This window comes from Bos indicus, chromosome 14 (genome assembly GCF_029378745.1).
Source record: "Bos indicus isolate NIAB-ARS_2022 breed Sahiwal x Tharparkar chromosome 14, NIAB-ARS_B.indTharparkar_mat_pri_1.0, whole genome shotgun sequence".
NCBI lineage: Eukaryota > Metazoa > Chordata > Mammalia > Artiodactyla > Bovidae > Bos > Bos indicus.
The window spans coordinates 9,128,925-9,156,210 of NC_091773.1; the positions used below are offsets into that span (position 1 = coordinate 9,128,925).

At 45.5% G+C, this 27,286-nt stretch overlaps 1 protein-coding gene across 2 annotated transcripts in view; it reads left to right on the plus strand.

Annotated features, from left to right (window-relative positions):
* The window catches only part of KCNQ3 (potassium voltage-gated channel subfamily Q member 3), a 300,675-nt gene extending 277,450 nt beyond the window's left edge, over positions 1 to 23,225 (plus strand). Inside the window, exons 10-15 of one of the 2 annotated variants that reach the window (XM_019973403.2) lie at positions 4,571 to 4,773; positions 5,588 to 5,690; positions 8,215 to 8,346; positions 10,349 to 10,447; positions 12,209 to 12,293; positions 14,365 to 23,225. In XM_019973403.2, coding sequence (XP_019828962.2) covers positions 4,571 to 4,773; positions 5,588 to 5,690; positions 8,215 to 8,346; positions 10,349 to 10,447; positions 12,209 to 12,293; positions 14,365 to 15,081 — 1,339 coding nt within the window. In that variant the 3' untranslated portion in view covers positions 15,082 to 23,225. Of the gene's footprint in view, positions 1 to 4,570; positions 4,774 to 5,587; positions 5,691 to 8,214; positions 8,347 to 10,348; positions 10,448 to 10,916; positions 11,010 to 12,208; positions 12,294 to 14,364 lie in introns of those variants that run through there. The other variant, XM_070802433.1, reaches the window with a different exon arrangement.
* The last annotated feature ends 4,061 nt before the right edge of the window (positions 23,226 to 27,286 follow it).

Below are 27,286 nucleotides of genomic sequence, written 5' to 3' on the forward strand. Positions count from 1 at the left end.
TAGGTGCTGGATAACTAGACAAAGGGCAGTTTCTGAACAAATAGCTTACCCTTTTCATGTCTTAATGGCAGCTCCATTGACTTTGGGTGGGATAAGCCTTTGTTGTGGGGGCTGCCCTGGGTGCATTATAGGAAGTTTAACAACATCCCTGGCCTTGACCCACTAGAAACCAGGAGCACCATCCCCCCAAGTTATGTCAATCAAATATGATTCCAGACTTCACCACGAGTCCCCTGGGGGCAAAATCACCGCTGGTTGAGAACCACTGCTACAGTGAGAGAGTCCCTCGTAAGGTGAAGATTTCATTATGATGGCCAAGTGCCGTGGTTGAGAAAAGCCTCAAAACAATGCACAGTGAATGATTATCTCATTGACCCAAAAGTGGAAGCCGGCCTGGGGACTGCTGCTTGGACCAGGTTTCCAGCAAAATCAGTTATTTGGATAAAAGATAGGATGAACGTTTTCCCAGGCACAGGTCACAGCTTGTGCTGAGGCTGGGAAGCATGAATAGGGGAATGCACAGAGTTTAACACAACTTAAATTCCGTGTAGTCAAAGCTATGGTTTCTCCAGTAGTCATGTGCAGATGTGCGAGTTGGACCATAAAGAGTGCTGGGCGCTGAAGAATTGGTGCTTTTGAACTGTGCTGCTGGAGAAGACTCTTGAAAGTCCCTTGGACAGAAAGGAGATCAAACCAGTCAATCCTAAAGGAAATCAACCCTGAAGACTCACTGGAAGAACTGATGCTGAAGCTGAAGCTCCAATAGTTTGGCCAACTGATGCAAAGAGCCTGGGTGCTGGGAAAGACCCTGATGCTGGGAAATATTGAAGGCAGGAGCAGAAGAGGATGACAGAGAATGAGATGGTTGGATGGCATCATCAAACTCAATGGACATGAGTTTGAGCAAGCTCTGGGAGATGGTGAGGGATAGGAAAGCCTGGTGTGCTGCAGTCCATGGGGTTGAAAACTGTCAGACACGACTTAGCAACTTAACAAAGAGTTCCCAGAGCAATAGCCCAGGGCAAGGACTGTATAATCTTGCCAGGAAAGAAAAACCTCCGTCTCTAGTCTGTATTTCCAGTTTTCCCAACTCATGTTTGGAAATTGTTTGTCGGCCCTTAACAAATCAGAGACCTTAGCTTTCCAAGGAAATCTGATGTCAGCTTCATGGAGAGCTTTTCTTGTAAGATCTGCAAGCCTTCAAATACAAGGCCTGAAATATGCACTAGAAATCCATACAGAGAAGGGCCGAGGTGGGTTTTGAGTTTCAGGGATGAACTTGGCCTTGCATTTGATTATCCTTTAGGGTCTTGGGTTTCAGGCAACACAATTAAAAGTAAGCTGATCACCCACTTTGCTGGAGGAAGAATTCCATAAGCCTCTTAGGTGTTATGGCTGTGAGTAACTCAGAGCTGAGATTTCTGACCTATGGCTAACACATCTGGATTCGTAATACTATTGGAATTTGTCTCATAAACTGACCTCTGTGACCAATGGGGTATTAAGTGAACATGGCCAAAGCAACTCAGACTGTTAGAGATAGAAGTGAAGCATTTAAATGCCAGATAAGTGAATTCTCAGTACTCACAGAGACAGAACCAAGCAATCTCTTTCATTATCTAATAGTCAGCACCTACGCTGAGATTCAAATCAGGACAGAGTGATGGCCATTACTTTTGTCTCGCTTAGTTTTTCAGGAATTAAGCTCCTCATATATTGATACTTATCTCCTGCTGTGGTCAAACTCAGTGACAGTGGTGAATGTTTCAGACTACCATTAAGTACAGTAAAATTATATATATATACATATATCCTGAGAACTCACCTCAGTTCATTAAAAAAAAACCCACTATTTTTTTTTGTGGCTTAGGAAATATTATCCATCCTTTTTACACATGTCATTAGCCCCCTGCTGTTTCTGTGGGAAGAGGATTATTTACCGAGATAACGATGACAGCCAGCATTTATTGAAAGCATCTCTCGACCGTCGGCCTCCCAGACAGTCAGCTAAGCACTTTACGTGCATTCCCTCATTTAACCCTTACGCAACCGTGTGTAACGCGGGCTGATCCCCATTCTTGTGCACGAGGAAGCTGGGACCCAGACAGCATGAGTTCTGTGTCCTAGGTCACCTGTTTTTTCAAGACGTTTCCCCCCAGGTCAGTTTTGCCCCAAAGCCCCGAACATCAGGATGTACTGAGCAGGGGTGTGGGTGGGTTCAGAGATAAGCAGGCAGAATCCTTGCTTTTCCAGGGCTGCACAAGCCAGTGGGGCAGGCGGGCATGGGCATGTAGAGCCTTGACACTGTATTAAACCCAGAGACAAACACAGCCTGTCTCGGAAGCGTATGGGGAGTAGTTTCCAAGAAGGGACACTTGGGCAGTTTTAAAGGGCTGATGGGAATGAGGTCAGCTGAGAAGGGAAGAAAGAGCATGGCTGAGTGCACCAAGGCATGCAGGAGGGGACTTGGGGATGGGCAAGGGGTCTGATGCGGATGGAATAATGGATCTGCTTGGTATAGCAAAGACAGGTAGGCAGGGGCCAGGAAGCAGGGGGCCTGAGCAGTGACTGTCCTAACCTCCCTCTTCTTAGTTCATGGCTGGGAAAGCCTTCTGTGTGTCTTCAGCGATTTCCTGCCTTGTTCTGTATTTTTAGCCTCCGGATGCTGATTTCGTCTCCATTAGTCATAACCTAGTGCTGGTCAGGAAAGCCACTCTGAAAAATCTGGACCGGCTCAGGAAAGATGGAGCCATCTGAATTTATCCTGATGGGTGGGTTATTAATGTAACAGTGTTGTGGGACAGAGAACAGTCATACAGAGTCAGGAGTAACAATGACTCATCCATATATTCATTCATTCTTTCATGAATCAAATATTTCTTAGTGCCTTCTCTGTGCCAAGCTGAAGGCAAGAAGCATCTTGGACAGTATCACGTGCAGTGGTCCCCAGATCTCTCCTAAGCAGGGTGTGGTTAGGCTCACTTAACCATGAGAACCAGGTGTTCAGAGAGCACAGGGCACCCGCTCAACAAGAGATGTTCCCACCTCTGCAGTCCCAAGGCCAGGACCACCTCACTACACCAAGCTGCAAAGATGGCAGCAGCTTCTGGTGTGAGGCACGTGACTGTCATAACCAGACATCAACGTTAGAAATACTCAGTTATCTCAGGCTGATGAAAAGCTGATTTGACAACCCACATTCATATTCATTCGTTCACTCACTTCTCCCACAAGTACACACACACTTGCTGGGTGCCAAGTCCCGTGCGGGTGATGAGGAGAAAGAAGCTGAACTGAGTGTATCGATGTGTGACACACACTAGGGCTCTTTCTGGTCTGTGCTGCACCAAAGGACATCATTCCTGTGTCCACTCGGGTGAGAGGCAGAGGTTAAGAAACGGAAGGAGAAATTGCTGTTTATAGGGCACCTGTGTGCTGGGCTCTATGCCAAATCCTTGACAAACAGCATCCCATAGCAACCACGTCAGGTGGGACATGCTTATCCCTATTTTAAAGATGAGGTAATTGAGGTTTGAGAAGGTCACAGATTTGCCCAAGGACACGGAGATGGTTTTTGCACCAGGACAACTTTCTATTGGATTTATTGGCTTTTTTCTTGTGCCTAGAAGACTTTCAGCTGTATGCTGAAGTTCCCTGACCCTTTCTCAGAATAATAACTTTGAATTTACAACTAAAATGCAGACAGTTACAAAAGAAGCTGATTATGTTGAAATGTAATTATCAAAATAAACTTTTGAGATGCAGTCAATACGTGTGTTTCTTTGTGATGAATCTAATGATGTGATATCGTGGCACGTAGAATAATTCTGTAATTTTGATGCAGTGATGAGCATAGCAATACGTGAAGGTAATAGGATATAAGATGATCTGTAATTTCTTATAGAAAGTCACAGGATACGGCTGGGGCATTGTGGGTATTACTGGGGTTCATTCATACATTCATAATTGAAAGACATGCTAAACTTCGGTTTGAGATTCGTGAATGAAAATCTAATTAGTAAATTTAAAATGCAGTGCTTTTCCCATCCAAGCTCATGGACCCCACCCCCCAAAAAGCTCTGTCCATGGTGAGGGGGAGGTGTCTGTGGACACCAGGTTAGGGTGCCTGCTTTGTGTCATTTACGTCATTCAGTTCTGTTTAAGGAACACTTGATAAGGCTTAGCCTCTGTGGGTCACCATCTGGGCACCATGGAGTGGTACCGAGGAAGTTGCTGATGCAGAGGAGGTGGGAGTGGAGGAGGACCAAAGCTTTGCTGCCTGCTACCAGGAGCTGGCGTTTTATATCCTGGATCTCATTTAAGCTGCACTTAAGCATATGAGGAAACAAATTCAGAGAAACACACCAGAGATGCACTAGCTAGTCAGTTGCCGAGCTATCATCTGAAGCAAGCCGTGTCCCTTTCCAAGCAGCTCAGTCAGATTGAGCATCGGAGGCGCAGGTCCTATTCCCGCGCGGAGGAGGATGTATACGTCTTGATGGAGAGGGACGGGAGATTACGAAAGCCTGCACTCAAGGAGGAAAATTGTTCACTTTTGCTTATTTTGTAGCCAAAAGCTGGGTCTCTTGGATCGGGTTCGCCTTTCTAATCCTCGTGGTAGCAATACTAAAGGAAAGCTATTTACCCCTCTGAATGTAGATGCCATAGAAGAAAGTCCTTCTAAAGAACCAAAGCCTGTTGGCTCAAACAATAAAGAGCGTTTCCGCACCGCCTTCCGCATGAAAGCATACGCTTTCTGGCAGAGCTCTGAAGGTAACCCCTTCCTCTTCCTAACCCTGTGTCCTCCACGTCTTCCCCCTCCGTACCCTGCGGAAGAATCCTGCAGTCTACATAATAGCCGGCTCCTGCTGCCCTGAACCAGCTTCTGGCTTGTTTTATTCTCGGCCCCGGGGCTGTGATAGGTTCCTGCCCTCACCCTGGGCGCAGAGGGCCCACGTTAGCTGTCCCTCCGGGCCAGGGTCACCATGTGTGCCTGCCCAACCCCTGCAGGGATCCTTGAGACACACCGCATGGTTCCTAAGGGTGGCCTGTGATGAGCGCATTGCTAAGAAGGTCACGTTGAAGGATGGAGGGGGCCAGGGCAGAGTAGTCTGGACACCTGGGGACCTCCACATCCCAAGGGGGTGGGGAGAGATATGGGAGAAGTGTCTTGTGGGGGCTGTTGGAGCGAGTGCCCCTTTCACTTACCAAAAGGGAGGATGAGCAGGGCTCAGAAAGTGACCTCCCAGCTCACGGTCACAAGGATAAAGTCTGACAGAGCCAGAGTCTGAACTCAGGTGTGTGACAAACACCTACGTGCATGCCCTTGGCTGCCTCCAAAGGGGCCACTTGGGAACCCTGGAACACACACCACCCTCCCCGCCTTCTCCCCCAGGCAGCCGTCCAACACAGCAGGCACTTACCAGGCTTCTGGATTATGGGAGGGAGATGCTGAGAAAGTCTGAGTGACGTCACCCCTGGAGAGCACATCGGGGGTTCTGAAATGGAAATAGAGGCTTGGGAGGCTGAGTTTGAAGGGCTCTGTTGAAGTGGTGGCCTGCCGTTGATATGGGTGTCTCCCTCTCAGATGCCGGGACAGGGGACCCCACAGCGGAAGACAGGGGCTACGGGAATGACTTCCTCATCGAAGACATGATCCCCACCCTGAAGGCTGCCATCCGAGCCGTCAGGTAAGCACCTCCTCCCACTTTAGGCCTCCCAGGCCCCAGCTCCTCTCCTCCAGGTAATGGCTTTGTAAAGTGGTCTTGGGCTTTGGGAAGGTGGGCAGGAAATTTCTCAACCCCTGGGTCAAGTTCAGAGAGTATGTCAGTTCTCTAAGTGGGGGGTGCTGCCGAAAGAAAAGTGATGACGACATTAGCAGGTCATTAGCAGGTTGGAGACACTGGTGATCCTCTTGTCTGCCTTTGCCACTGCTCATTTTATTTTTAAACATTCCTATGGGAGTGTGGTTACTTTGGGCTTCTGTGGTGGCTCAGCGGTAAAGAACCCGCCTGCCAGTGCAGGAGCCACAGGAGACGGGGGCTCGATCCCTGGGTCAGGAAGATCCCCTGGAGGAGGGCATGACAACCCACTCCAGTGTTCTTGCCTGGAGAATCCCATGGACAGAGGAGTCCAGCGGGCTGCAGTCCATGGGGTCTCAAAGAGTCGGACATGACTGAAAACTTAGCACACATGTGGTTGCTTTACAGTGTTGGGTTAATTTATTTTAAATGCTGTTGGTGAGGGAGGGTGTGTTGACATGAAGTTTTCTTCTTTTATAGGCTTCTGACTCAAAATAGCTTTTCTCCCATCTGTCTTCATTCATTTAGTTCTTTTTAATTAGCATTTTCAACATGATAATCAATTATAGGATTTTTTAGTCTGTTTCAGACGAGACTTATAATTCACCCTGGCTATTTCTATGTTGCTTGAAATGCCATAAGAAAATTAAGAAAATATGTTACAACTTCAAGAAAACTTTGGAATGTGAGTTTATAAGCACTCCACCATGATGGTAGTGAATTCTAGAAACTAAGTCAGAGTCACTAAGAACTAGTTATGGTATTTTCAGATTTTCAGTCCAATAGAGCAGGAAGGACAAAAGTTTATAATATGTGGCCCTCAGCAAAGCTGTTGACATGGTTCTTCATGACATCACTCTGTACAATGTGCCAGAAGTATGGCTGGATAAGAAACACAACTTCCTGGATTCTTAACTGGTTGAATGATCTTATTCAAAGAAAACCAATGAATGAGTCTGTCAGGCTCAAAGGAGGTCTCTGCTGAGATGCTTCCTGGTCTGGCTTCTGCTCCATCCTTTGGAGTACTCTCATTGATGCCCTAGTTCAGAGGTTGGCAGACATTTTTTTGTGAAGAGTCAGATATGTAGTAAATATGTCAGCCTTTATGATCCCTAGGTCTCTGTCGTGTTTAACTTTGATCTTGAAGTGCAAAGGAAGCCATAGACAGTATATAAACGAATCACTGAGGCTGTATTCCAACACAGCTCTATTTTCAAACACAGGCAGTGGGCCAGACTTGGCTGCAAGCCACAGTTCCTGACACCCACCTTAGGTAGAGCTGTGTAATGGGCAGGCTTAGAAAGTGACATAGAATTGGAAAGGTTAGTGACTTGAATGGTACAATTGATAGATCAAAATAGTGTTTAGAGGCTGAAGTCATGGACTATGACAAACAAAATGAGTCTTGAATGCACCATTAAAAAAAGCTTATACAAGTATGAGATGGGAGGACCTGGGTTGTGATTCGGTGTTTTAAATTGACACTATGTTCAGCAAGAGTTGACCTCGTGAGGGAGATTTCAAGAAGATTAATCACCTAAGGTGACTTTATTGATTCCCAGGAAGATGGAGGTGAGGATTCCAAGTTCTGGGTGCCCCACTTTATTAACAGCCTGAAAAAACTTGAGGAACCAAAGCTAGCTTTTCTCTTCCAGGAGCTGATAAGCCAAAGGATTAAGGAGGCTATTGAGGAAGAGATATGTCAGCTTTCCTCAAATAGGAAGCAGTGTGACGCAGCTGTTAGGACCATGAGCCTTGTCCCCATACAACCCTGGGTTTCAGGGAAACTCTGACATTATCAGCAAAATGGCCCTGGGAAGAGGCTGAAGTTCCCTCGGCCACAGTTCCATCATCTGTGAATCGATTTATTAGCAAATTATCAAAAATGAATCTAGCCCAGTGTCTGGCATGTAGTGAAAGGTGAAAGTGTTAGTTGCTCAGTCATGTCAGACTCTTTGAGACTCTGTGGACTGTAGCCCATCAGGCTCCTCTATCCATGGGATTCTCCAGGCAAAAATATTGGAGTGGGTTGCCATTCCTTTCTCCAGGGGATCTTCCAGACCCAAGAATCAAATCCAGGTCTCATGTACTGTGGGCAGATTCTTTATCATCTGAGCCACCGGGGAAGCCCAATGTGTAATAAATGTTAGCTTTTATTGTCACTGTGAATTCCTTATTATTCATATGAGTGAAAGGGATAGTCATGAAGAAGAGACACCAGCCAGCCTAACTCAGTGTGGTTCCAAGAGGTGGAACCAGGACCAGGAGCAGGGACTTCTCATCGAGTCGTGTCTTTCTGGTTCTTTTATTCCCACCACCACCCCCCACCCCACCCCAGAATTTGTTCATCTTATATCATAAGTTCCTTCACTCTCCACTCCTGATGCACAAATGTCTCTACTTTGCCTGGCAGAATTCTACAATTCCGTCTCTATAAAAAAAAGTTCAAGGAGACTTTGAGGCCTTATGACGTGAAGGACGTGATTGAACAGTATTCTGCAGGGCATCTCGACATGCTTTCCCGAATCAAGTACCTTCAGACAAGGTAAGGCAGCATGCCTGGAAGGGTGGTGCCCTCCTGGCTGCTGAAGAATCGGCCAGGGAGACCGCAGAGCTGAGGGCAAAAGGCATCCACGAATCCGCAATGCAGGGGAGAAATGTTAAGAACAAAAACACTCATCAAATAGAGACATCAAGGCCAACCAACGTGAGATCGAATGAGCTGGGAAGAATTTCTGTGAAATTGACATGGCTAAGATTAACAGTCTGATCAGGCCTCAGGGAGAGAAAAAGCATGTGTCTTACTTATCCCTAACTCTGATCCTTTGTATATGCCAAAAAAATTCAGATTATCTAAAATGAGTCTAGTTGGCTAGTTCCAAATATAAATTTTTACTCAATTAAAAGTTCGTCAAGAGTTAGTTGTAACAGTGAACGTATGGAAACAGCATTGATTCCTAGCTAATAATTATCACCCTTTTTGTTGATCACCTGGGCATTTCACATGTATGTCTCCAATCCCTTATAACCCCCTAAGGTTTTGCATTAGAGCTGCCATATATCAATGAGAAGACCAAGATTTACAGGACAATGATCTTGCCCAAAACTACCCAGCTAGTAGGTGGCAAAGCTGGAAGTGAAACCAGATCCACCTGGGTACAAAACTCCTGTCCTCTGTAACATACCTCCATTATATAAATAGTGATTAAGAAAAGAATGGTACCTGATCTCATTAAAAAGTTACGCCACCATCAAATGATATTTTTACAGTCTATATAGTAAGATAAAAATTATGTGATCTATAGTGGATATATATGCATAATATGATTACTAATAGCACATTCAGAAATGTATACATACTTGTACATATTTATATACTTTGGCCACCTCATGCGAAGAGTTGACTCATTGGAAAAGACTCTGATGCTGGGAGGGATTGGGGGCAGGAGGAGAAGGGGACGACAGAGGATGAGATGGCTGGATGGCATCATCGACTCGATGGACATGAGTCTGAGTGAACTCCAGGAGTTGGTGATGGACAGGGAGGCCTGGCGTGCTGCGATTCATGGGGTGGCAAAGAGTCGGACACGACTGAGCAACTGAACTGAACTGAACTGAACTGAGATACATATATCGTGGAGGAGGGCATGGCAACCCACTCCAGTATTCTTGCCTGGAGAATCCCATAGTTAAAGGACCCAGGCCGGCTACAGTCTATAGGGTTGCAAAGAGTCGGACACAACTCAAGTGACTTAGCACACACGCATGCACAGGGTCAGTGGAGGAGCAGTTGGGTTTGCAGAAGGACGTAGAGAGGCATGGCTCCTTCTGAGTGCCACGGTCCTGGGCTTGTGATAAGCCTCCCAGGCTGTTTCCATTGAGCACGGGGCACCGTAGCTCAGTGCCGGGTGGGGGGATGGTATTTGTCTTCTGTTGTGCTCAGGGTGACATTGATGGGGGGGCTATAGGAGCTACTATTAAATTCATCCCTCTAGTAGCTGGAGGAGCCTGCCAAGCTGCAGGGAAAAGAGGGCACAGCTGAAAACAGAGCCTAGGGCTTAGCAGGAAGACCTCCCTGACTAGAGGTTTTGGGTGAAATGAAAGAGCTGGAAGACCAGACCTGCTGCAGCATACCTGACATTTTCTGTAAGAAGGAACAGGAGGCAGCTGTCACCCTGTCTCTGTGGTTCGATTGCCTCTCTCCTCTGGGATGGAGAGATGCTCTTGGTACACTGGGCCAAAAGAAAAAAAAAATGATGATGCATTAAATTACAAAGTCTCTCTCCAGTGTCTCGTTTGCTGTCGGCAGTGTGGAGGGAAGTGTCTTCCTTCGTAGGCGGGAGGAAGGGACCAGCAATTAAAAAAAAATAAATAAATAAATAAATTAGAAAGTCTTTCTCCTTTCCTCTGTCTTTCTCTTTATGCTCTTCTCTTTTATTTTCCAAACTCGCAGCTGATGACAGAAGAAAGAGAATACATTGCTTTCCTCTCTTTTCATACAAAGCTCTCTGTCATTTAATCCCCCCTCTTTGTGTGCTCTCTTTCAGAATAGATATGATTTTCACCCCTGGACCTCCATCTACTCCAAAACATAAGAAGTCTCAGAGAGGAGCCGCCTTCACCTACCCATCCCAGCAGTCTCCCAGGTGGGGCCCGGGGGCATTGACTGATGGGCTGTGTGGTTCCGGAGCCCACACCGCATTCCCATGCCCAAATCCCCATGCCCAAGTCTCAGCTGGGTTCCTTTACCGTGGGGGTGAGGTTGCCATTCCCCCAAATAAGATGAAGAGAAAGAGCCTGCAGCCTATTCCGGCCTGTGGCCGTTTGAGAGGTTTCTGAATGAAAGCCTTGCAGCCACACTCCTTTGTATGGCTGCTGAAAATGCAACTGACGGTTTCCTAGTTAGAAAATAAAAAGAGACTTGTGAGGTTTTTTTTTTTTTTGGAACCGAAAGAATACTTCATGTTAGCAGAGCCCAAGGCATTCCTCCTGGCCAGCTGTTTTGGCTTTTTTTAAACTTTCATCAGCCCCAGAGACTGAGAAGGAAATCAGCTGTCCAGCCCCAGAGCAGCTCTGCTCTCTCTGAAAAACTGTCTGAAAATTGTCCTTTTATAGGTGATGAGCCAGGATCCTTTAGAAAGCCCGCTGCCTGCATTTACACTTCCTTATTCCCCAGTATCTTCAAGGCAAGTATCAATAACATAAATGAGTGAAGGGAGGTAGGTGTAAGAAATACCATGCAATGTATAATAATAAGGCTCTTTATCATTAAGGAAGGAAGAGTGTAAGGCGGGCGAACAGAGCATCTAATCTTGGCTTCAGTTCTGGGGCTAGGCAAGGGGTGAACCACAGGGCCCTGAAGAACCTCAGGTCTGCTCTTGCTAATTTTAAGAAAGAAGATCCTCTGTTTCCAGATACTCTAGTTTCTCAAGAAAAGCTGAATATTCAGATCTGATGTGCAATCCTCCACTTTTGAATGGCTCCAATGTTTAAAACCCTGTGCAAGCCAAGGAAAGCACTGGTGGGCTGGATTCAGCACAGAGGCCACTGGTTTTTGACATCTGATTTAATTCAAGACTGCTCCAGGACCTCCCTGGCTGTCCAGTGGTTAACACTTCACACTTCCAATGCAGAGGGTGCAGGTTCGATCCCTGGTCAGGGAACTAAGATCCCACATGCCGTGCAACACAGCCAAAGATTGGAAAAAAAAAAAGAAACACTGTTTTACCCAAACCTGGCCAGGGACCTAGAAGGAGTAAGTAGCCTAGAGAAAAAACAATTGCCTAGAAAGTACCAAGCATGAATGGTTTCAAGCAGTAGCTAGACTCCCTGAAAGTTCTCGTCTACATAGGACAATATTGAAACAAACTGGAATTTAGGCAGATGTGAACTGTGGTTGGCCAAGGAGCAAATGCAGCATGTCTCAATCCTGTTCCCTACGAATATCATCTTTGGCATCATTTTCCAGATTTTGCATCTGTTTTCCAGTATTAGCTAAATGGAACAGATGAAATATTGGTTTCCAAGATGAGACAACCATGCTCCATCATCAACCAGTGTCTGTGACGGAAAGGCCAAGGAACATAATTTAAAGCAATCAAGCACTCTGGGCACAGTTAAGTGGTGTATTAAGTTAAGCTTGACACAGAGCTTCCTAAGAACAGCGTAATAGTCAGCTTCACATTTTCCTACAGTCAACATGGTAAGTATGAGACATCCCTGGTGAAGGTAGGAAACGCTGGCCTTTCCCAATGCCCGTGGGCTGCAGAGTTCCATGGGCTCTTCCAGACTCTGTAAGCCTGAGCACAAGCAGGGTAGTCCCAGGGACCACGGCCCACCTAGCTGAAGTGACCTTGCAGAGCAAAAATAGGTATCATGATCTTACAGCATTATGGGCTCTTTCCTAGGAATGAACCCTATGTAGCCAGACCATCCACATCAGAAACTGAAGACCAAAGCATGATGGGGAAGTTTGTGAAAGTCGAAAGGCAGGTAGGTCCTTCCTTTCTCCCACCAAGAACAAGTATGTGGAATTTATTTTCAAATGTCATTTTTTTTCATAGGGAGATAACAGACTTGAGTATCTACCATTCATCAAGGAATCTGGAAATAAAATCATTGATTTAGCACTTTACTGGCTGGGTGATCACTTGCAAGTGAATGAATTGTTCTGAGCCTCAGTTTCTTCATCTGTATAATGGGGATGTTAACACCTCATGAGGTTGCTTTGAAGATTAAATCAATTGATACCTGTAAATTACCTAGAATAGTAGCTGGCACACAGTAAATGCTCAACAAATGGTAGCTACTATGATCATGAACTTCATGGTGTTTAGGAACGTTAGTGCCCTTCTCCACATTTTCGGTATTTTTCTGCATTTGTTATCCTCCTTCCGTGAAAACCTGGGTCAGTGTGTGGCCTGTGTGAAGGGGCCCGGAGGAGGGCAGGCTATGGGTGGGGTTCATTCAGGGCAGAAAGAAACCCATTCAGTTACAGCATCCCAGGAAGTCCACCTCTCTTTTCTTCAGTGAAGTGGCTTGTATTTTAGCATTGTTTGGCCAACTTTACCTGGGAAGCCCACCTTCCTGGTAAAAAAAATCTGCCGGCAATGCCTGAGGCCTAGGTTTGATCCCTGGGTCAGGAAGGTCCCCTGGAGAAGAAAATGGCAACCCAGTCCAGTATCCTTGCCTGGGAAATCCCATGGCAAGGCAGGCTACAGTCCATGGGGTCACAAAGAGTTGGACATGACTTAGCGACTAAACACACAATACACCCAACTGCACTAGATAAATAGCACCGTCAATTTTCTTTAGGATTCCTATCAACCCTTTTATTTTATTCATAACCCAAAATTGGATATGTGCAGAAGAGATAAGAGAAAATTTGAATAATTACCCTTTTTTAGTGTGTCAAGAATATCCTTTTCTGCTGTTAAATTTTAATTTGTCATCTCAGCTCTTCCGTTTACCTACTCTGATGTTTGATGAGTTACTTCATCTCTCTGTGCCTCTATTTCCTCAACTGAAAAACAGAATAATAGTATCCACCTCATAGGGCTGTTGTGAAAATTAAATAAGTTAAATAAGAAAGTTAATATGAAAAATTAAATAACTTTAAAGTGCATAGTAACTGCTAGAGAAGGATTAGTTATTATTAAGACTTGGGTACCAACTCAGCCATGACCTTGCTCTATGCTTTGTGTCGTCAACTATAAGAGGGAATGGTAGACCTGCCTTCAGTCCTTCCTGGTGAGTTGTGAACTGTCAGAGAACATCCCATGCACACGTGCATGTACACTTGTGTCTGTACACGCATGATGATTTTAATATGTTCTCAATTTTGTAGGTAGGAGCAGGTAGATGCAGCTGATCTCAGCATACCTTCTACTGGCCTCCAAGGCCCCTAGGGAGCATCTCTAGTTCTGAGAAGCAGAATTCTTGCTAACCACTGCCCTTGTACCCGTGGGGCTTACGTCCCCAGGTAGGGGGAATGTGCGCAGACAATATAGATGCTTCTTTAAGGGAATGTTTACAAATCAAGAACTCCTCCTCCTGGATCCAAACAGGAGCAGCAAGGCCACCTTCTCCTTGGGTAAAACTTATCCTCACACCATGTCTCTTGCTTCCAGGTTTCTGGAAAGCCCTTACCCTGTTTTTTTAGATTAGCAGAAATCCGTGCAGGCTTCACAGGTGGCACAGTGGTGAAGAATCTGCCTGCCAATGCAAGAGACACAGAAGACATGGGTTCAGTCCCTGGGCCAGGAAGATCCCCTGGAGAAGGAAATGGCAACCCACTCCAGTGTTCTTGCCTGGAGAATCCCTTGGACAGAAGAGCCTGGCACAGAGTTGGACATGACTGAACGACTGAGCACACATGCACGCATCCATGCACAAAGCTCAAAATCAAGAGATACAAAACAGTTAACTGTTATGATGATTATGCTTTATGGCAGGAACCGTCTTCCTTTCTGGAAAGTAAATGCTATGGTTTTTCCTCACCACCAATAACAAGTGCCCGCCGGCCTGGAGAAAGCAGTAATGCCCAATTCCTTGTGTTTTCCAGGTTCACGACATGGGGAAGAAACTGGATTTCCTGGTGGACATGCATCTGCAGCATATGGAGCGGCTCCAGGTGCACGTCGCCGGCTTCTCCCCGAGCAAGGGGGCCTCCTCGCCTGCCGAGGCCGAGCAGAAGGAGGACCGCAGGGATGCGGATTTGAAAACCATCATCTGTAACTATTCCGAAACGGGAGCCCCCGATGCCCCCTACAGCTTCCACCAGGTGCCCGTCGACAAAGTCGGCCCCTATGGGTTTTTTGCCCACGACCCCGTGAACCTGCCCCTAGGGGGACCCAGTTCTGGAAAGGGTCATGCGACCCCCTATGCGGAAAGGCCCACCGTCCTGCCTATCTTGACGCTTCTCGACTCCCGAGGGAGCTACCACTCCCAGGCGGAACTGCACGGCCCCTGTTCGGACCGAGTCTCCCCCCGGCAAAGGTGCAGCATCACCCGGGACAGCGACACGCCCCTGTCCCTGATGTCAGTCAACCACGAGGAGCTGGAACGCTCGCCCAGTGGCTTCAGCATCTCCCAGGACAGAGACGATTATGCGTTTGGCCCGAGCGGGGGATCGAGCTGGATGAGGGAGAAACGGTACCTGGCCGAGGGTGAGACGGACACGGACACCGAGCCCTTCACACCCAGTGGCTCCCTGCCTCTGTCGTCCACGGGGGACGGCATTTCTGATTCGATATGGACCCCTTCCGGCAAGCCCACTTAAAAAAGGGGTCGTGGGCTGGCTCCTCCTTGTAATGTAGACAGACTTTGTATAGCTCACTTGCTCTCACACCCGCCACATCCCCGTGAGATCACCAGGGGCTGCATCACACGCATGCATGTGCGTGGTGGCCCCACCTGGGCGGGGGCTTGTCGTGGCCTTTTATGTCCCCCGGTCACCACAGTGAAGCCGCTTCCTTTCAAGCATGGTTTGCATGACTTTACACTATATAAAATGGTACCGCTAACCTCTTTAGGATACACATTTATCCGCTGTTCTTACTTTGAATCATGACTGGACCAGTACAGGGAGAAATTATGGATGAGCCGTGCCGTGTGTCTGTGTGGTTGGCTGCTTTGGGTTTTGGTTTGGTAAGCAGAGAAAGTCGTTTCCGTTGCTTCTCACATCACCGCCCCTTTGTGTAAAACACTCCAATGATTAGTTGTTTTCTTCAACAAGCCAATAGTTCCCTCAACAAAAAAGCATCATGTACCAAGGAGGTTGCCTCTTGAGCTAAAATGTGAGGGCAGGAATGAGATAGCATCATATCTGCCAAACTAAGAATTACAAAATTATTTTATTAAGGAAAAGCTGGGAAAACCTTCCAAAGGCTCTCAGAGGGACCTCACTTGGTCTGTCGTTGTCAACTCTCATGCCCCAGTTTCCTCATCTATCAAAGGTGGTGGCAAGTGTAACATTTCGGATGAGTTGTGAATAGGCAGGGAGAAAGCAGGCACACACACGCACATTAAATAGTTCCCAACTTATGTAGCCAAAGATAACAAAATGTGTCAGCAGTGGGGCGCCCCTCGGGGCAGGAGTTAAGTTCAGGGCCTTCAACACGAGGTTCCAATTCACATTCCTCCCTGTGACACTCATACAAGATGTCCGAGTCACATAGGAACTGGAGTCAAGAGGGCACACAAATTATCTGGTCCAGGACTTTCCTTGTAAAAATGAGAAACCGCAGGCCAGGTAAAGAGAGATGACTGGGATGTCCCCAGCATCCCCCAGGAGAGCTGGCTCAGTCAGCTGGCTCTCTCCAGGCCCTGGTCCCCTCCTGCCGACACTGCCCTGCAGTTTACACAGTGGGACCAAGATGCTGGTACCCTGTGTTGTGTAGAAAGTGCTCATGAGACTGTTTATCCAAGTGGGAGGGAATGTCTGCTTTTATTGCAAAACATGTTTGATGCTTTGCATTCTGGATCCAGAAAAAAAATCAGTACCAGGAAACTACAACATTTTTGACATGCAAAGAGGCAAAATTTCCAGAACCATCCAGTTTGACCCCTCTAGATATTTGAAACCACATGTAGCCATAAGACTAGCTAAAGTGTAAGCAGACAAGCTGAAGTGCACTGACCTCCTGTATAAGTATCAATATGAAGCAGAAGCCATCCTGTTAGGAGATGTCGCTGCTCTCTGAAACACGTTGATGGGAAAGAGTTCCGTTAGGCTTGGGCTAATTAGCTAAACGACTCCACCGCAGTGTTATTGTCTCACTCTTCACAAGTCTAAGGGCCGTTGTAGATGGTTGCCATGGTGACCATCAAACCGATTGACGTGGAATGTCTGCATCCCACCAGTATTCTCCCTCGCATTGTTGTCGAGAGCCAGAGTGGCTGTGGCAGGTTGACGTCAACAAGGTTGACAGTTTCATCATTACCTAATGCAAGGATTTTGCACTATATTGGAGAGAGGAGCTTCTTCCTCAGAAGTGGGTTTCTTTCAACCACATGTCAACAGGTATCTCGTAAAAAGCTCAGAGTACAGTGATAATGAAGGGTCAGCCCCTGACTTTAGGACTTACAACCAAAGCCTGAAGTCCTTGGCATTGTGAATGGTAGAAAGGAAGTTGTATGTGAAGAGTCCCATGAATAGATGGGTGTTGACCTTGAAGTCCCAGGTAGGAAATACAGAACAATGAACACATACATCAGACATGAAGCCCCCTCCCCTAAGGTTTGCTATTGGACTTTCTGGCCATTTGAAGGGCAAAGGGCGTGGGTCATTCGATCCTTCTTCTGGCCCCTATAATATGGCTGCAAGTGCCACTGGAGTGCATGACCCAATAAGCCTTATGTTCCTTCCTTAGGGCTTGGTTCTTGATTCTGATATTCCTGAAATCTTTCATCAAAAATGACTGAGCCATCTAACATGCCAATTATTTTTCTAACTTATTAATACCCCTTCAGAACATACTGGTCTCAGTATCGTACAAGTAGAGGCATTTTCCAAGAACTCAATGGAGTTCCCAACTGGAAAAGTGAGACTTTCTCATCCTCATGTTAAAAATAGTCATCATGGATCCAAAGTTAGATGATTTCCTTAGGTTCTTTTAGTAACTGACAAAGGACTGGAATTTGTATTTTGTTCCAAACCATAAGAAGGCATTTAGCTTTCCTGCTGAGTCATAAGGCCAGGATGGCAGAGATTGGATTTGTGTTGATTATATAGCCCCAATGCAGTATCAGGGTAGACAAAGGCAAATTAATCTTCATGAATGAATAAATGATAAGAATCTTAAGAGCTATTTTTCCCATCTAAGAAAACAAAAAAAGAAAAAATTATTTTCTGGATTATTCTGCTTTGCTATTCTCTTAAAAAAAAAAAATCCAGAAATGCAAACCAAACCCTATTCAAGTTGCCTGCCCACAGACGACATCATCAACATGGCTGTCATTGATGAAGTAGAAATTCAGGGTCTAGGATTAAACATAGGTTATAGGGAGAAACAGTATGTGCTTCCACAAACATCTTTTTGTCAAACCAAGAAGCAGAATGCTGGAATAATCCAACAGAACTGGTAAATAACCATTACCAAGATTACTGGTAAATTGAGATTATTCTACCAAGATTATTCTACTTCACATATACCAGTGGTTTATCTGAGATTATTCTACCTCGGATATACCAGTGGTTCTGAAGAAACTACAATGGTTCAGCCAAACTTCATGAAATAATGACAAATTAATTCCATTGTAAGAATTAAGTATGACTTTCTCAAGGGAAACTGCGCAGCATGTGCATTCAATCTCTGTATGTTACAACATGATATATGCAAATTTTAACGTCCTCTTTTAGTAGTATCAAAATTAATTAGATAAATCCACTTTCCAAATGTTAGATTAAAGGTGATCCTATTGGCTGAGAAGAAAGTACTAGAGATCACTTTTGAGTTTGGAGTATCAAAGACTAGCACACAAGCAAATTCTGGATGTATTTTTATTTTTAATTGTGAGAGGAAAAGGAGGGGGGGAACATCAAATTGAGAAAGTTCTATTTACTAATTGTGTTTGTTCTGGAAGCTGAGAGGTCAGATTTATTAGATATAGCATTGATGTTATAAAGCTCTAATTGTCATGAAAACAGAGCCAGACGATCCCAAGGTATACTATAGGTCAGTGAGTCCATTAATCAACAATATGCATCGAATGCTTATTTTGTGTAAGGCAGTTAGTTCCTAAGACACTGTGAGTTGAAAGAATAATTACTTATAGACATTATTAATTGTTAATGCTAATATAACAGGAGCTGCTCATAACTGGCCAAGATCATTGTCATAATTCTATGCCACTCAAATAAGCGTGATAAAAACACTAATTTGTTTGTTCATTGCCAAGATTTATTAAGCACCACTGTCTTCTAGGCACTGCACAATGCACCAGAAATTCGAGATAAGAAAAACATCAAAATCTAGGACTCTAGTGGCCTTGAATTATTAAAGGTCCCTTCAGACTGTGTCTACCAAAAGTGGAAAGAACCTCATTTCATCCCTGCAGACAATTGTATATAGACAGGAATGCTTCCACGGTTGGAATCAGTGAGAGCTTGAACATGGAAGAATGTGAAAGTAAAAACTGCATCGAAGTGGTAATGACCCCATCAGCTCAGGAAAGGCCAAATGGGTCCTACGGGGACTTTAAGTTCCATGCTTTGGACTTTATGGCTCCAGATAAGCTGTGGAAGGAGAGTTTTTAGAGCATCTGAGAAGGTTCTTGGAGAAGCCTTCCTCACCAGATTGCTGCCATAATGGACCCCAGGCAAGGAACTGAGGCAGTTCCATTTCGTTGTGTTGACTGAGAGATGCTTATCGTAAGGACCGATATACAGCATCTATTTCAAGAGAAAAGCTTCTAGAAACCTACAGACCAGGTTCTTCTGGGCCAAGAGAAGAACTGTGTCCAGTGTCCTAAGATGTCAACTGAATTTTGAACAGTCTGCCATTCTCAACCCAGGCTTCCTCCAGAAGATGCCAAGTAACTGCTCTTGGTTTTCCTAGAATCCACACACAAGAAACCTAGAACCACAAGGACTTTCTTTGCTTTCTGAACCCCAGGCACTCCGAGGAATCGGCCCCACTGCCCTCACTTGTCTTCCAAGGCATGTTTGTTTCAGGATAAACTTTTGAACAGACTGTAAATCCTTTCTTTGTATTGAAATCAACCCAAAGTTCTTGTGTTACTGATACTACACTATTTAAACCTGAGCCTAAATCAGGTAGCAGGTAGCACAGTGCCCAGGTCAGAGGCAGATACTGTCTGCATAGACTTAGTGCTTTAGGAAACAGGAGTGGAAAATGCCAAGAGCTTGGGAGGATATAGAGATGCCCTGGATGAAAATTTGAGTCATATTCAAACATGGCTTTTCTGGCAAATTTTTATTTTCAAAAGAGCTAATTCACATAGATAAAACCCTTAGTACAGAGACTGCCATATGCGGGTGACTACCATTCATGTTCATCTTTTTACAGTATATGTGGATTCCATTGCCTGAGTCTTTGGTGTAACTCACGAACTCTAAACTTACGCTAGAAGATCTTTTTCCGAAAAACAGTGGTGAAGATACAACACCAATTTGTACACGACAGGATCAAGCGCTTTCACAATTGCCATTTAAATAAGGACATCTCTAGAAATAAAAATGCTTCCTTTCTCCATCAAAATAAGGAAGAGCAGGAATGTCAGAAGGAGGAGACCAGGACTGTTGGATCCCAGTGTTCGGGTCATGGAAGTTCCCTGGAACACACTGTTTGTAGGCCGTAAAGTCAAATAGGAATAATTAAATATAAAGAGATGAGTGGTTTCAACAAGGAAAGTCAATTGTGCCATGATATTTGTGAGACAAATGCTAGAAATGAGTGGAGAGCATCCAAGAAAGAGTTTAAATTTGCTGAAACCCTCCCCAGGGGGCTTTGTTCTCAGCTTTGAACAGTCTCAGCTCCAGCATGCCTGCAGGGAAACTGTGACTAGTATTTTCCTCTATTATCATAGATGCAGGAAAGTAGAATTTCATAGACTTCTAGATGCTCAGAATGAGAAGAGACCTCAATTACCCAGAAAAACCACTTCTCTTTTTGTATCAGGAAGCAGAGGCTCAGAGCCAAGGAAATCACATTTACTTGATCAGTGACTAAATGAGTGATCGTGTCACAGAATCTGGAACTCAGATCTCCTACCTCCTAGACCAGATGTCAGAGATCAAAAACTAAGAGTAAAATACCCAGTGAGAAGAGAGCATTGCTCTTGAGCCCAGGAGATGAGAGAAAACTTCCCGGTCCACTGGAGCAAATGCAAAAGTAGACACATGTTCGAGACATCTTCCCGTCTCGAATATGACTGAGGATCCCATGCCTTGAAAGATGACATCATTCCTTCTTCCAAAACCCTGCTGTCGTCAAAGGCATAGAAATACCACTGCTGCTGTGAGCAGTTGAGAAAAGGAAAGAAGAGCCCTCCTCCCTTCCCCTCCCCGACCGCTCCCACTTTATCCCCTCTGTGTCCTGCCACGCATAGACCGGTTCATCTCTTTGGTGCATCACTTAGACCCATTCAGCTTCAGAGTCATGTCTCAGACTGCATCCTTATCTATAAACCCATTTACCAGGATTTCTCCTCGGGAAAAAAAAAAAAAAAAAATTATCGAGTTTAAGAAATGGGATGTGATTTCTTTGGGCAACTATTTACCCCAAGTCACCAGGTCTGCTAAAATTGTCCCTTTGCATGGGGCTCTCTGGGTCTCTCCTGGGCACAGCCTGTTTGCTCTTGCTTTGCCCAGAATGTCTGTCTTGTTCATATCACAGCCTAGTATTCTGGTGTCTTCACCTAGACTACAAAGAAGCAAACAGGATTTAACTGCAAATGTCTTATGTTCCTGTAACTAGAAAATTGTTTTAGGAAATGAACAAGGCTCTGTCGGCTCAAAGGAGGATTTCTGTAGTGATTTCCACTCAAGCTGTGCTTGGGATAGATTTTCCAGAATTCAGCAGGGCTGCCCCACAGCCCTTGTTAAACCCAGTAGCAGGATATTCATTTCTCCTGAATCAGGCAGAACCAGGAGCTCCTAAGAGATAGAAAGAAAGATGGTCAAGCTCTTGGATGGCAATAGGTGACCCAGTGTTTTTAAAGACTGTCTGGGGTTGAAATAAGTTCCAGAGAGAAATAAATCAAAAATGGGCTCTTTGTAAGAATAACCTGACTTATAATTGAGCAATCAAAAGCCTTTCCCACAGATTAGGAATATATCTGTAATTCCTCTTAGACTTGTCAAATGGACTATACAATTTGACATCCCAGAGTAAGACAAAATGAGAGCATGTTTTCTTTCAACGTTCTATTCTCTTCCTCTGCCCACAAGACTGTGGTCAGGGAAGGGGGAGAGGGGAACGTGCCCTGATCTCTCACTTGGGGTAGCATGGGACATCACAGTTCTCTCTCTTGAGTTCCTGCAATCCTCATCACAATCCCGCCGGAGAAGTGTTACCATTTCCAATGGTAGAAGTGTTACCATCTACGATGGTAGATGAGCAAGCTGAAGCTGAGAATGAGAAGCCCTCAACAAAATCCATGTACCTGCAAAGCCCGTTGTTTCTCCCCATCCCAAGTCTCCCAGGTCAATGGAAATGCTCTCAGACAGGCCCTGGGATCTTCCACAAATCCTTGCCCTCCTCCACCCTGTCACCTTTCCAGTTGAATGATTGCAGTCCCGTTGGGTCTCTAGAGAGAGGAGTGATTCTTGCCTTGACTGTTCTCCTTGCTTTTTTGTGGTCCCCCCTGTTCTTTTGAGCGGTTTTACATTCCAGCTGTCGGCGGGAGAAAATAATGCCACATAAATTGTCTGTCTGGTTCATGTTGGAATCCACTAGCTCCTGGAGTTTGGTATGGCTACAGATAATCCCACAAGTTCCCCTTGTTCTTTATCCCCAAGGATCTCCTTTCATTGTTTTAACCAAACAAGTTCAAATGTCCCTCCCTCCTGACTCTGGTCTTCTGTCTCTAGACTGCCCCTTTATTCCAGGGCTTTGAAATCCTGCAGAAACAGTTGGGTCTTCAGAAACACTCTCTGGGATGCCAAACGCTCAGAACAGTTTTTCTTTCTCCATATGAAAAGATCAAGGTTCCCGGGGGGAAGCCAACCTGATCTGATAATTGAGCTCTTATTTTCCCTCTGAATCCTGTTCTAAGGGACGGGAGGATAGCTTCACCCTCCAGAGTTCCTCTGAGGGTTCAGAGTCCGGGTGGGAGGCCAAGTTCCCAGACTGGGGGCCACTATCTTGTCGGGTGTCAGAGGCTTTGCTGTTAGAAATGTGAGGTAGGCTCTGACGCATCTTGAACATCACCTTAGAAAGATGCGCTGGCTTCATCAGACCTGTCAATCCTTCCCCATTTTAAAGGCAAATGCTTTCCGCATTGCTTCCAGTGCGATATGGCTCTTCTTGTACTTTTTCCTCTTCGTAATGTAGGAGTGATGGAAAATGCCAGTCTTTGAGGAGCACATGGAGGTTTCCAGCGACATGAATCCACTGGATCTGATTTTGGATTGTACTTTCTTTAACCCCCTTTTACGGCATAGAATTCTGGTGCCTTGCTCCCTGAATTTGTCTCCATGCTAACAAGTAGGCTTTCTTCACATCCTGGCTTACACGGGAACACAACTCTTCCACAAGTGGCCTTTAGTGCTCTTTATAATATGATTTCCTGTAATTTTTAAACTGTATGTGTAATTTATATTCTGGCTGTGTCCAATCTTTGAACAACTTTACTAGGTTGATTTCCATATATATTATGCAAACAATTCTTACCTGATTTTTTATGTTCTATCTTAAATAAATACTGCACCACTTATTAATAAATAGACATTTCAATGACCGTGTGGCATAATGTTCTTTGCTTCATTAATGACACAGAGTGACAAATGAGGACAGTTCTTTGTTTTGGGTTTTTTTTTTTTTAGTATTTATTTATTTATTTGGCTGTGCCAGGTCTTAGTTGCGGCACACAGGATCTTTGATCTTCCTTGCAGTATTTGGGTAATTTAGTTGCGGCATGAGAACTCTTAATTGCAGCTTGTAGGATCTAGTTCCTTGACCAGGGATCGAACCTGGGCACCTTACATGGAGAGTGGAGAGTCTTAGCCACTGGACCACCAGGGAAATCTCAAGACAGTTCTCCTTTGGAGAAGTTTCACCTCCTAGACCATGTGGAAGGAAGACCATGCAGGCGACTCAGAGAGACTGTAAGTCGATGGAGGGGAAATGAGTGAAGCTCATGTCAGATTGTCTTCCTCTATCGTCAGTACAGCTGGAAGGGATGATTTCTCTTGAGAGACAGGGTGTTGGAGCAGGGAACTTTGGGGGCATTACTTACCATTTTTCTGTCTTGGTTTATCATCTGTAAAGTGAGGAGGAAAATGTGTGCCTTGAGGGGTCATTATCCTCCTGAAGGATCAAGCACTCAGCAAGTCTTCCATGAGTGAAAGGTTTTGACTCTATCTTATAGTTGCCTCCCTGGCTGCCTTAATTGGGTTTCCATAAGAATAGAGACAGGATATTGGGTGCAAGTAGTTTATTTGGGAAAAGTGGAGAGACTGGAACAGAGGGAGAATGGTCAGTAAAGAATGTACTCCCCTGTGGGTAACTGGGCTCATTTCCTCTAGGAACTCCCTGTGAACCCACGTGAAGTGTCCCAAAGAATTGTTCCACCTGAAGACAGGCGTATGGGCATTCATCCACCGAGCCCTGTTCTTCCCTGGTGGAGGGTTGCCCCGGGGCATTAAATGCCCTCCTCTGTCAGTTTCCTGGGCTACAGCTGAGCAAGCTCCCCAGGGCAAAATCTCAAAGGCAAAGGAGCAGAGACGCAACCAGCGGAGGTGATGAGCTGTCTGAGTGCTGTGACCACAGGGCAGAAAATAGGCAGGGCGACCTCAGCATGTGGCACCTAAGTCTGCCTGAAGACCCTCCATACACACAGGGAAGCAAAAACCCAGCCAGGTTGCCACAAACCACTCTAAGTCAGAGGACAATGTTGGCGAACACTGGGCAAGCTGGTCATGGCGGCCACGAACTTATTCATTGTTAAAACAATGCCTGTAACTTCTAGGAAGCAGGTATAAGTTCTACTAGAAGGTCATCCTTCAGTTCCAAGGTCCACATTTGTTATCACGAAGGCCTGAGACTGACCTTGCAGTTGAGAAGAACATCCAGTCTGCAAACATGTGTCCCTCCCGCAGTGAAACATACCCACCTCCGGTCTCAGGTGACTGTATGACAGTCAGAGAAAGAGCCTAAAAATTATATCCCTGAGAAAATCCCTTTCCATCTGCACACATGGAGCAAAAGCCCATTCACAGCCTTGCATCCCAGGTCCGCCCCGGAGCCAGTTATTGTTCCTAACAATGTGGGCTTCCAACAATGAGCTCAGGCAACTGGCAGACCCGGGACCCAGTGGCCTCCCCACACTGAAGATGTGTAAGAGGTCTCCCCTGAGAAAAGTCCAATTGTCCTTGTATCCTGCCTCCACATCAAGTATGAAAACATCCCCAGCAATTTATCTTCTGGTTCCGGGCAGGTCAGCCCCAGGCCAGCAGACGGAAAGGGGGGTTAGCAGAGGGAAATAGAGAAATAATAGAGATCAAATCATGGACAGCCTCCTGGGCCATTATAAGGACACTTGCTTTTACTCTGAAAGTAAAAGACAGGAAGTTAGTGCAGGACTTTGAGTAGAGGGATGACAAGATTTGACGGATGCTAAGTAGGGCTTCTCTAGGTGCTGTATTGAGAATACACTGAATGAGGCAGGGGCAGAGGCAAGGAGCTTAATCAAGAGCAATCCTAGCTTAGCAATAATCCAGGCGAGAGCCAAGCATGGCTTGGACCAGAGTGATGGAGGTGGGAAGAATGCATTTTAAGTGTAGAAATGACAGGATTTGCTGATAGAGTGAATGTAAGGTGTAGAAGAAGGAGAAGAAGCCAGGGAGATTATATAGATTTTATCTGAGTGCCTGGAAGAATGAAGATATCATTAATTGAGATGGGAGTAGATTAGAGAAGAGGCTAGTTCTTGCAAATGGCCTTTTGCATATTAAATCTGAGCTACATACAAGGCATCTAGTGATATGTTCAGTAGATAGTTGAGCATGTAGTTAAGGGGTTTATTTAGGGTTGAAGGTTATCAATCTACCTATCCATCAACTTGACAATTTACATATACCATTTGAAACCATGAAACAAGGTGCTAGCTCCTTGTGAACAAGTATAGAGACAAGCAGACACCTAAGGACTGTACCTACAACATCAAGAGCTCAGGGAGACGAGGAGAAGAGGCTGAGCAGAAGCAGATGACGAAATAGAAGACAGGAGACTGTGGTGTTGGGATGCCAAGGGCAGACTCATCTCACGGAGACAATGACCTACTGCTGCCACCGAGTGCCACTGAGAGGCAGTGAGCGGAGGGCTTAGCTGTGCAGGAGTCACAGAGACCTCGACAAAGGCAGTTTGGGTGGGGTGCTGGTGTGATGTCTGATTGACACGGCGTTGAGAGAGAGGAGAGGAGAGGTGATGGGGGTGTTGAATAGGGTCAGCTCATAGTGACCACCGTAAGCATACACTTCCATGGTATTAAATAAATTCATGATAGCGTGCAACTATCACCACCTTCCATCTCCATAATTCTTTCCATTTTATAAAACTGAACCTCTACACCCATTCAAGAGTAACTCCCTTTTCTCCCTCTCTCCAGTCCCTGGCAACCACCAGTCTACTCTCTATCTCTCTGATTTTGACTATTAGTACCTCATACAAGTGAAAGCCAAAAGCATTTGTCTATTTGTGCCTGCATTTTTAAGTCTGGGGAAAATGAGAGTCAGAGACTTCAAGCAGTTTGCCCAAGGCCACACAGCTAGTTAATCACTAAAGCAGAATCAAGGTTGTGTTTCTTCCTGTTGCTTCAGCCAGAAATGTTATTGTTAGCAACGTAGGTGTGTTTCACAGGAATCAACCCAAACTTCAGAAATGCAAGCTTTCTAGGCAGATACTGGGTAACAGTTCTCAAAGGTCTACCATGAACCAGAGGCTGTGAGCACCTTCTCAATGACCATTCAGTCCTTCTGACTGCTGTCTGCAGTGGCTACTGTTGTAATCCTCATTTCGTAGATGAGAAACCTAACTTTGAGTTAACTGGTGTCCCTAAACTGAAATGTGCAGTCCAGGAGGGCAGAGATCCCAACCAGCTTTTTTGGAGCGCTCACGCCAACACCCTGAAAAGGCCTGACACATAAATGGCACTCTCGCACTATTCTGTAGACATCATTCGTCCCCCAGCCAGCCTGAACAACTGTGGGTGCTGGGTTGCAGGATGCTCTAGATACACAGTACCTGCTCTGCAAATACAAAAGACTAATACAAAAACTCTCTTTCCTTAGGGGAAAGAGGATATCAGAGTAGACTTTCTGGTGATGGGTGTGTTTGAAGTGAGATTAAAAGGATCAAGTAGGGACTTCCCCAGTCACGAGATACCTGGAGTAACAGGCAAGGACTGATGCTAAAGCTGAAGCTCCAATACTTTGGCCACCTGATGCAAAGAGCTGACTTATTGGAAAAGACCCTGATGCTGGGAAAGATTGAGGGCAGAGGAGAAGAGGGTGACAGAGGATGAAATGGTTGGATGGCATATTAACTCAATGGACATGCTGCTGCTGCTGCTGCTAAGTCACTTCAGTTGTGTCCGACTCTGTGCGACCCCATAGATGGCAGCCCACTAGGCTCCACCGTCCCTGGGATTCTCCAGGCAAGAACACTGGAGTGGGTTGCCATTTCCTTCTCCAATGCGTGAAAGTGAAAAGTTAAAGTGAAGTCGCTCAGTGGTGTCTGACTCTTCACGATCCCATGGACTGCAGCCTTCCAGGCTCCTCCATCCATGGGATTTTCCAGGCA